At 43.1% G+C, this 11,464-nt stretch overlaps 1 protein-coding gene across 1 annotated transcript in view; it reads right to left on the bottom strand.

Moving 5' to 3' along the window:
- Positions 1 to 214: 214 nt before the first annotated feature.
- The window catches only part of kat80 (katanin p80), a 36,338-nt gene continuing 25,088 nt past the window's right edge, over positions 215 to 11,464 (bottom strand). The window contains exons 2-7 of the mRNA XM_086967869.1: positions 5,886 to 6,912; positions 4,956 to 5,603; positions 4,395 to 4,603; positions 3,995 to 4,190; positions 3,511 to 3,801; positions 215 to 3,283 (exon numbers count right to left, since the gene is read on the bottom strand). Coding sequence (XP_086823995.1) covers positions 3,084 to 3,283; positions 3,511 to 3,801; positions 3,995 to 4,190; positions 4,395 to 4,603; positions 4,956 to 5,603; positions 5,886 to 6,912 — 2,571 coding nt within the window. The 3' untranslated portion in view covers positions 215 to 3,083. The remainder of the gene's footprint in view (positions 3,284 to 3,510; positions 3,802 to 3,994; positions 4,191 to 4,394; positions 4,604 to 4,955; positions 5,604 to 5,885; positions 6,913 to 11,464) is intronic.

Below are 11,464 nucleotides of genomic sequence, written 5' to 3'. Positions count from 1 at the left end.
CTGACCGAGCTACAGCAGTCGTATCGTGTTATCAGGTATTAGGTTAGGTCTTAAGACTCCTTCAGGGTTCAATGGAAAGTGTAATGTATAGCAATTATTTAAGACAGAAGTGCTCACAGGTGTATTTGTTTGCTAGAGGCAATCATTAGAGCAACCGCTAATATACTAACCTTAGCCTAATCAATTGTAACTTCGCAATGAAAAAACGTCAGAGTCGTATCCATAGAATTCTCACATGTGAGAATCGTTTTATTCGTATTTGTTATATTTCGTACGCTTTATTACTATTTAGTGTATTTCGGTTCTAGTCTTCCCGCTCCCAAAACCTCTCATTCTAAAAAATATTCCCTTTTTTGCGCGCATCTTACATAATCATCATATCGCCGTCATATCATCACTTTCCTCTTTTGTAGGTTATTGTTCTTATTGTTGTTATTGTTGTTGCCGCTGCTGCATTTTGTTACTTGCGCCTAACAAGCATTACTTCATTTAGCCATTCCAACGTTATCATTACTATTAATAACATTACAAATATTATTACCACATCAATTGTTAAAGACTACGTCATTCCGTCAAGTTATCAACATAACTATAATCGTCATTTTTACTGAAATTCTTCTGTTACGCCAGCTTACCGTCAAGTACTTCTTAATATATCATTTCTGTAATTTTCTTGTTTGTTCTTCCTATTGTTTTCCTATTCCCCCCCCCCCCTTCCCCGAGCCCACAGACACAAACACACACACACACACACACGCCCAAACAGACTCTCACACACACACATACAAGCATACGGCTATAGACACACGTTTTGTTTTCATCAAATCCATTCCATTACGGTACCATGTGCAGACGTTCAGTAAAACGCAGCAAACACAGTAAGATCTGCCTCCTATATGCATGCATATATACCACTCACTTACAATGTACCCTCATAATTGGTTGGCTATTTGTGCTATTTTGGAGGCGATATAAAGATGAAAGGAGTCATTTCTTGTTCGCCTAGTCGCAATTAGATTCCGTAACCTAACCAACTTTACTTGCAGTGCTTTCTCACTTGTACCAAAATAGAACCTTAGTTATGGCAGGCTCAATTTGCCTAGTACTTTTCAACACAGATAACGGTGCTTTCCTCATCTTCTACGACACTTATTAGTGATTACTACAACCATTAATTTAGGCCGAACCATGACGTCTAGAGGCCTGAGTGTGGGCCGGCGGCGACACGTGACGACGCTCAACAGCGGCCGCGGCCTACGAGTTGTTCTCGTTCTTCTTGGCTAGTGAAACAGGACCGATCAGATCATTGGTAATATTATATAATATATAGTGTGCACGTACTCAGTACGTTTTGCGGATAAACAAGCCCCGTCGCGTGCATTCGCAGATACATGAAAAGCAGATCGCAAAGGCGCTCCAACGCATGCAACGCTCATATATCTACCTAGCGCACGCTCACACAGCAGTCATGCGTCAGATATACAGGCACCCACAGTTTGCGCATTCACTCACATGTAAAGCTGTTTAGAGTGCGGCCCCGTCCGTCCGATACATTGAGGTTCGACTCACCCGTTGGCTTGTTATTTGATTGCTTATCGCACTACTTATTTTGGCTACGATTACTCGACTGTTACAAGACAGGAAGAAAATGGGGCATGTGTTTAAGTTAAGCTACCATTATTCAACGGCAAATGGTTCGATAGAGAGAGATAGGCCTAATAAGAATCAGGGACGTGAAACATTTTCAGCCAGTTATCTAACTCACCTATTCTAACGCTGTAAAGGCAGACTGTTTATCTATCGAGCGCAACTAATTCATATATAACCTCTATGCTAGAATTGCGTCGAATGGCATCTTATACGCTGAACAAAACTCCTTCCCTTCCAGGTTATCTTCTTCCGTTCTAAGACATTTACACCCACCCAGCTTACGTGCTTGCAAACGTCGCTTTCGTTTACGTCACTCTTTTCAACTTGACATTTCTCCCATTAGAAAGTTCTTTGCGTGAGCACTGACGACGACGTTCGTCTGTTCCGAAGAACCACGTATGACATCAATTCATCGGGGAGAAATAATGCCAGCAACCAAACAACAAACGCTGCTCTACAAAAAGCTCAGCCAACAGTCGACGGGGTCGACGGAATGTCTTGAAGCGAGACATCAGAGAACTGGCAAAGTTACATTAGCGCGTCCATAGACTGTTGCCCATTGAGGCAAACGGTCGATTCTTAAGTGGAGTATAGTATAATAATAATCATTATTATTATAGTAGAAATCGAATTACATTTGGATGTGTACAAGGTAAAACGTATTCATCATACTATCCAACTATGAATGTGCTCTTTGCGCCACATGATACTTTGCCGGTCAAGAGATCGTCACTGTGACGACTGTCCTCCATAAGTTTATCTTGATGGTTGACTGATTGTATTTTATTCTATATCTTGTATGTTCGATATTTAAGTACCGTGGTCATCGGCTCCGTCTGTCACCTCGGGGAGGCGCATAACAAGTTATTCTTAGGCCAACTTCAGCCCGTATCTTACACTTCCCACGATCAGGTTAACTTCCCGCTTGCGTTTGTGTACCCAAACGTCTCAACGCAATTCGTTCTATGATTACCGTAGTCGCGTGTTCACAGCACTCAAGTCGGCTGATGCTGCCGAAGAAGAAAAGGCAGTCTGTCAATGTATTAACAACCAGTAGTATTTATAAGTGTAGATTCACGGATTCGTATCACCACTCAGATTTAAGTAAATAATAATACATATGCACAGAGCCCTTGCTTTTATCCAAGTAAAGGAAAATGAGGGCAATCACTCATCGTATCGCACCACGACCTGCTTACACCAAAACCAGCGACGAAAGCAGAAGGGGATTGGATAGCCCAGGCAACCGCGTGAACCTTCGGCAATGATTTCGACCATGTTCCTCTACTATATTCACTTGATCATCGTGGCATCGCCATTAACTCTGTCTGTCTTCCGGTTTAGCCCGCACGGAAAGAACTTGCAGGACTATCAGACGAATATCCTATGGTAGATCGACGATATGAGTTCAATTTATCAATCGCAACAATTTCTCAGTCCAGTATTTCCATGAACGTAAGCAGATCTCGGAATTCGGAGCCGACCTTGCCCTGCATGGTTTGCCGCTTCAGCAAAAACGACCGAATCGTCATCAGCGCTTCGTGACAGCCCGTGCATTTTTCGTAACGCTCTTCACGGCTCAGGTCGACGCCGACGCTCCTGGGTCCCGCGACCGTATCCTTGATTATTGCCCCTGCCAAGGTGAACACCACAGATTTCGATAATTATTTGTTACGTTCATACGTTTATGAGAACGAGCGACAACTAGTGGCCGACTCGTCGAATCAAACAGAATTCAATTTTACCCTGAGGTATAAGCGTAGTTGTTTGAAGGGCAGCAGCACACACACACATACACCCCGTAGTGTAGGTGAGCACTTGAAGAGTAGTGTTCCATTCATTCTAAATGCGCATACGTACCGAAATTTTTCATCACAAGCTTTATGGCAGTGATAGCTGTTGCCATTTGGGGTTCATATTTGCTCTGAATGAGCTCGTGCATCGATGGCAGCAAAAGGGCACAAAGGTCAAGATTCCAAAGGCCGGCGCGCAGCACCAAAATGTTTAGAAGGTCGACCAGTACAGCAGGGTCCCGCAGGCTGATTGCTACCTCGAGTGCGGCTTTTGGATCTTTGGGGTTCCAACGCGCGTGGACCTGCCTCAGTCCGTGTAGTCGATGCATCATTGCAACCATCATACCGTTATGACCAGCTGCAGTTGCCACAAGCAAAATTAATAGTAATCAAAACGTTTAGTTGAGACGTCATTATACGGTTCTGTCAGGTAGATATCACTAGCGAAACATTGAAGTTATTTGATTGGACCTGAGGCGTCTTCTAACAGGCCTTAATGTATATAACATTTGCGATGCGACGCGAGGCGCATAATATCTCTAGAAACTTACAGCCGATTTTGTCGAGAGCCTCATTTTCGGAAAGTGGCACAGCTGAGCGGGGGCCCCTGGACAGCGACTGGACGTGAGCTGGCAGAAAATCGTCGAAGTTCAAGCCACCCGCGCTGTTCGCTGAATTACTACTGCCGCAACTATCGTCATTTTGTAGACTCAAATTCTTCTCGGACCGATTGACGCATGAAGGAACCTAACAAGTGGAGGTGACATCGCGAAATATTAATAAAAAAAAAGCTATTTATACTACGTGAGTGATTTAGGAGAGAAGCGTCGTGGATAGACGCGTCTGTTTTGTATGGCTCATCGAATGATTATTGTTGGTTTTTAGAATAATAAACTTGCAAGACTAAGCATTTTATATTTGACAGCGAAGGCGCAGATGATCCATACTTACGTTGCTAACAACTTCAGGATGAACAACTGCGGCTGCTTTGACGCTCATCACGGGCTTAACTATCGATACAAGACTTTGTTCCGACGACGTTTTTTCCGGATGCCGACGCGGAAGGAAGTTTGAGGCAGTCTTCACCGGTGTCGATGGTTCACTCACTGGAAGGTTTGGCATTGAAGATAGATCGCCGCTTGACGTTGAATTGGCAGTGCCTTGAAGGAAATATTGATGGTATGGATGCATTAATGGAGTGGCACCGTACAAGGTTACCACGAAAATTGCAACGGTTCTCCGTAATCGTCTTCGCAAACGGCTAAGCTCAACAACGTGATATGCTCATTAATATGCATAGTCTTATTATTGTTAGATTGCCGTGGCAGAGCTACTGATGAAGACTTGGCAACGGACGACACCCGTATAGGGCCTTGCTTGGGCCACACTGATTTCAATGGATACCATATATAATATAATAAGAATTTCGTATCATACAATAGGAAGCCGCACACGTCAAATTTCAAGTTTACAAACGAGTACTGATTTCCAATTATGATTATTACTAATTACCTGTTTTACGGTTATTATCTGATACGCTACTGCTAAGCGTCGACGATGAGCTGCTTAGGCTTCCGTGGTGATTGGTTGACTCTTTGATATTACCCATTGAGAACGAGGCACGCATAACCATTCCGCTGTTACTGTTTGTGCCTCCAACTGTCGCTGCTATCGACGCCATATTTGGTGGGTAATGATAACTTGTATGGCTGTTATTCGCATGGTTAGCATAACTGTTGTTCTGCTGATGAAGGCCGCTAAAGTTACTATTGAGATTGAGGTTATTAAGGTTGTTAGTAGCTGTATTTAGATTGTTCATGGCCATGGTAGAACTCGACGCCGAAGTGGTCAATGATGTCAGCATGCCCATCTCCGAGGTCTGGTTACGCTGTACGGAACGTTCGCCGCACGTGATCGATTTAAGACAATCGGAACTTTGCAAGTTGCGACTAATCACGGGATCGATTCGTGGAGGTGACCTCGATGTCGCCGGCGGATGCGATGAAGACGACGAAGAGTTCGGAGCGGCGTCCCGGATTGGCGGTAATCGGAACATTCCAGAGTTTATGCTGTTGCCAGTGGTCATAACAGGGTACGAGGTATCTCTGGGGGGGCTGCGCGACAACTCCTTCGACGGGTGGAAGATCTCGTTGTACGATGCTGAAGCATACAATACAAGGCTCAACTATTACATATGCTAATATTAAAAGTGGCCGGCAAAAAAAACAGGGCAAATTACCAACAGCTTGACAGATACACGTAGAATAGTTGGATGGGCACTTAATTATAATTTTCTTCTGATAAGCCTAATAGTGTGCTATAACATTAGAAGACCTCTAGCGTTACCTAGACCAATATTTGAGGCTATGAAAGAGCTACCTGTGTATTTCAATTCAGTCCTAACAACAACAACAACAACAACAACATTGTCGTAGTACTAACATGGCTCCATAATGCAAACGTCATCAGTACTCGATGGTTCATACGAGTCGTACGAGTTATCGGAAGCCTCCGAAGAGTTGATCTCCCTTTTATAAGCAACATCCAACTTTATCCGAGATTTGGTGTTAAAGCTTCGTCGAGGATTGGAGCCAAGCGGCGAAGAACGTCGAAACGATCCGCCAGTTGACGTCTTGGCCGGAGTATCGTCGATGAATATCGCCGATGAGCCTGCGAACGGCTGGACCTTATTTGTGTCAAGCACATATAAGCAGACATTTGTCACGGACTTGCTGGCTGCTACCACCGAATCTTTGCCAACCATAATGTCCTCAACTTTACCCCAACCCATGATAACGCGATCAAACGTGTTTACCGTAGGCTCCCAAGCGTACACCCGCATGACGTCGTCTGCTCCCACCATGATCACTTCGCCGTCGGGGTGGAAGCGTGTACAGTGGACGTGGCCAGTTTCTCCACTTGTCGACGAGATGACTTGCCACGTTTCAAGATCGTAAAATTTGACGTTACCGTCTTCACTGCCTGAGGCTAACAGGTACTCGTTCGGATGAAATTCGACATCGCTAACGGCGGCTTTATGTTCATTGAATTGCATGAGCATTTTACCCATAGCGAGATCCCAGAGCTTGATTGAGCCGTCATCTCCGCCAGACACAATCCAGCGGCCGTCTGGACTGAAGCGGATTGAGTTGACCTTCTGATCGTGCCCGCGATAAGTGTTGATACAGCTGCGCTTGCGGGAATCCCACAATTTGATTGTGTTGTCACATGAACCTGATGCAATGAATTCGCCATACGGGTGGAAATCTATGCACTGAACCGAGGCTTTATGGCCGTTCAGTGTCCGAAGGACCTTGGCAGCCTCAAGATCAAACAACTTCACAGCACCTGAATTCGATCCCGACGCGAGCAGATCTTCGTTAGGATGAAATTTAACTGTGTCAATTGGCGTCGTATGGCCATGCAAACGTAGCACGCAATTATAGCGTGGCACTGTCCATAAGTTAATCTGAAAACAAACACGTACACAAACGTTACATTAGAAAATTAACAAACAGATACACACAGAAAATGTCACAGGACCAATTGAGGACAGCCCGCTGATACTCTTCGCAGCTTTCCGCGGCCAACGAACAAGATATGCGCAATTGAACTAAAGAGCGCATTAAACTATAAGTATTATTTACATACTAAAAAGGTTAGTAAATACCATTTGAAATATAATATAGTGTTAAAAAATATCATAATCAGATGGTTTTTTATTGCATATTTCCTGCCATTTGAAGATAGGATTTTCCAACTGCCAAAAAAAAAACTCATCTCCTACCTCCCGCTGATTTTTGACTCGTCCCGAACAGAAAAGTTTGGACTTTTTTTTTTTAATTAAGGCTATATATGAGCCTTACGGTTCACTCTTTTTCCACCACTGTACCTTCCACAATGTCATTATATACACGCCTAGACATCGACATCGCAATCAGATTATCTCATCTAATGATATCAGCTGAACTTGCTAGGCAAAGCTTATATAACTGTAGATAGTTCTGTAAAATTGCTTATTAAAAACACCTATCTGATAGCATATTCCTATGTTTCCACTGACTAGAGTAATAATTGTTTTGGTGTTTGTACTGCACTCTCCAGACATCTAATAAACAAAACAATTAGAGTGTCATAAACACTAACAAGATACGGAAACTGACGCTAGAGACTTTACTGATCTACTGCCTGTCCTAAAATAAGACTAGCTGGCATAGAACGTTGCTGTCGATAGAAAAGGCTATTCCTAACTAAGAGCGACGCTATTTAGAGGTTCTTCATTTACACACTTTATGGAAAAATTCGATTGTGTTGCTCGCAGACGCTTTATTTCCTTATTTACTAATAGTTAGTAGCGTCGTCAGAAAGAGATACTCGACCGCGTATAAGTTGTACGACTGCCGGGTAGAGCCTCTTATGTGGAACCCAGTGCGGAGCGGTTCATTCGTTTACGTTGAAGTTCATCATCGTAGGCGCAATATCGATTCGTTGCTTAAGCAAGGCTCAGGTTGGCAGGGGAAACTGGCATCAAGTTAACCATTAAAGCTGCTTTTCTGTAGTTACATATATATATATATATATATATATACATATTTTTTTTTGTATACAATCAATAGTAGTAATAATAACCACAAACCGTATTCTCAACAGCGTATATTTTTACTGAATGGTTACATGGGCTGGAAAAGCTTACGGACATAGAACATCAAATATCAAGTGACGTAAGAAAACACATCCTCATTTCCAGCCAGTTAATCCCAGACTAAGATAACCTTACCAGCTAGCTAAGGCAGACCTATGCTGCTTAACACATGGGACCTTTTCGCTGCTACAGTGATCTCCACTTACGTTGATCCATTAAGCAGTTTCATCAAAACAGTAGATGTGCAATATAATTTTCACTGTACCTAAATAGCATTACGTTTCGAACATGGTATTTTGATACTGCCAAAATTCGGTATAGCCGTCAGGGCATTGCTTCGAATCTTGATACGATTACCATCTATCTGCCTTGACGACTGTTACTCACTCGTATCGGTAGAGGTCGGTCGATAGCAGAAAATACGCTTATTGAGGCAGCTCTGAGAAAACAAAGTAATTGTGTAGAATATTAATCGACGATTAAGTATTCAGATGTAAACATATCATGTCCGTTCCAAGGATGATCTATAGCTCAACCTAAATAGAAGCCTTGGAATCGAACTGCAGAACTTCGAAAACTGAATTTGCGCTTTAACGAAAAAGCTGTGCAACACCGAAAGGCAATTTCGAAAAACACGATTCATCCTCAGCTCAACTGTATTCCATATCAGTAACCTAGCGTCCGAGGATACGAGAATAGGATGGCTGAATTTTGCTTAAAATCAGTATCGTGTCATCAATTAGTCGTTAGACGCGATGCCTTAGATTACACTTGAGTATTTTTTAGAACCACTTTATAATAAAGTGTAAAGTGCTTGCAAGATGAACGGCGTTTAGTTCTACTTGGTGTCCGCAAATGTCAAGTACCGCGACGAGGGGGTCACCGGTCCGGTGTGCGTATAACGGCACAACTGTTATTTTGCTTTAAATAGTGAAGTATGTTTAACTTTCCCAGCTCATTCGATTCCTTTCTGGTTTTATGTAGACCGCTCTGTAGCATTGTCGATGCTGGTGAAAGAGCCACGATTGGGATGCGATATAAATTCAGTTCCATCTATAGCAGTACACGGGCCGCGTGTTCACAGTAGCAACAACGACAACAATCAAATACGTCGAAGTTCCAATGTACACGAGTCCAATTTCGTTGTCAGACATACGAAAAGCATACAGTTACAGCGTCAATGTATCATCATCTCGTTCTTTTCAGCGAGCGAATTGGCAACCGAAAAGGGGCCAGAAGTGCTCATAGTCGAATCTCGTTTTTACCATCGCATATATCTGGATATGGCCCATGAGAACGCTGACCTAAGACGTGTTGCCGGCCGGCAAGCAGCTGTAAGATGAAAAAAAAACTAAAATCGCCGAAAGTATTTCCTATACCGTACATACGCTCCCTCTTTAATTATACATAGAACATTTTCTTCGAGCAAGCGATCATAAGCCGACGAGGAAGAATATCGACCATAGTAATGATGACGAGCTTCTATCGTACGAAGTGCTTAACCGACAATCAGGTCAACGAAAATAACAGCATCCATACACACAAATGGAGAGACGTATACGTGTGTATGTCGGTACATGGACAAACTCATCTGGTCCTTGACGGTTGATCCGCCCCAGTGATACCATCGGCAATTGTCATCAACAACAGCGTCAATAAAAATGAGGTTATTCGTTTGCAAAAGGATTTGGATGATGAGAGCACCGCCTTTGGCCGCCGATCTTTTTCAATCGAGTGTTCCTCTTCAGCTTCAGTAACAGTGGCGGCTTCAGAAGCGGCACAGATAAGAACAATACCAATGACAAAAGCGACACCGTTGAATAGTGGTTATAGAAGTAGTGCTTATTAAGATGATGCGACAAGAACTGCCCCGCCTTAACATGTCGATCGCGTCATGGGACAACACAAAGCACTACCACTAGGCATTGCAGCTTCCACGTTGCTACACCGGTGGAATTTTTCCTTCTGCATCGTGACGCTACCGGCACTGTTACAAATACAACTGATATTACTTCACAACTACACTTACAGTAACTTATTAGTAGCTCAGGAAAGCGTATAGCATGGCCGATCGAGCGGATCTGGTTTGAGCTGAGTCCTGATCTCTACTCGTTTTTCCTTCTCGTGCCTTTTTTCTGTTGCTTCCCCTCAAAGAACTTCGGGCGCCTCTGTGTTGTTTTTCGGCGGTGCCTCGATGAATGTCACCATGGAATCCAGTATATGAACAATAGGCCACCCAGTTTCGATCGTCTACACGAGCGTCAGTTAACAACAATTGGCCAAATAGCCAGTATATATTTATCACAGTATCGCAATTAAACAACGCCATACGTCGTAATGCAGTGTTCTTGTCGACAAAAACACAGTATCCATTAGATTTATGCAGCTACTCGAGCAGGGTATATATTTCGTTCTACAGGTGAGTGCTGTTATACACGTTATTCTGCGCAGCCGTGGTACGGCAACCGAGCAGGCCTGCTCCATTTGCAAGTATTGCAATGAATCACAATTATATCAGTTGACGTAGAAATCCAGTGTGGGCATCCCACGCATTATTGGTCATTTCTATTTTCGCCACTTATCTTCATCACTCATTTTTACAACTTGTCTTTACGTTAATAGTTTTCAATCGTTGTAGTAACTATTGCCGCCACTGCGATAAGTGAGCCCGTTCTCTGTTAGATACCGCTTATTATGCTTGGCACGCTGCCACAATCGTAAACTTATATATATATCCGTTATCGTCCAAATCGTGATCAAAATAAAGATTGCCCTCACCAAATTTTCAATTTCCCTTGTGAATTCATTATCGGACAAAAAAAAAAACAGTCTCTTTTCGTTACCTATTGACGCTGTCTGTATATGATTTAGTTACCGCGGTTCAGGTAGCCTTCGCACTCAATGGGCAGATATACGACTCATGCTGAATCATTTATGAAGCAGCTTCTCGGATTGAAGGCGGACAGGCGTTCCAGATACCTCGTAATTTCACATCGACTTCGTTCGGACTCATGTTAATCTCTTCTGTCAGCGTCAAGCGAATATCTGAAGGGCATCGTATTCTTTTGCTAGCGCAGTCAGTCCACCCACATTAATCTACTACGGAACGTGTTTTCGCTATATATTGGTTGTCGATTTCTCTGCATCGATACGCGTTTGATCAACAGCCTAAATAAAAAAGTACCAGCCAACAATAAAAGATGGCCTAATTAAGTCAAAGAGCCTAAAAACGAATTCCAAGCTGCTCCTATCTCCTGACTTTTTTGGCTGCTAAAAGGGAGGCTACAAGGAAATAGGCATAATAGGCAAAACTGAGATTATAGCCGACAACAATTAAGTGATTAGAAAACTCAAACACGTCAACCGTTTAGAAAAAACG

The sequence above is a fragment of the Varroa jacobsoni genome, unplaced genomic scaffold (genome assembly GCF_002532875.2).
Source record: "Varroa jacobsoni isolate VJ856 unplaced genomic scaffold, vjacob_1.0 scaffold_326, whole genome shotgun sequence".
In the NCBI taxonomy this organism is placed as follows: Eukaryota; Metazoa; Arthropoda; class Arachnida; order Mesostigmata; family Varroidae; genus Varroa; species Varroa jacobsoni.
Note: the sequence above shows the minus strand (reverse complement) of the source record. Positions and strands in the feature narration are given on the sequence as shown.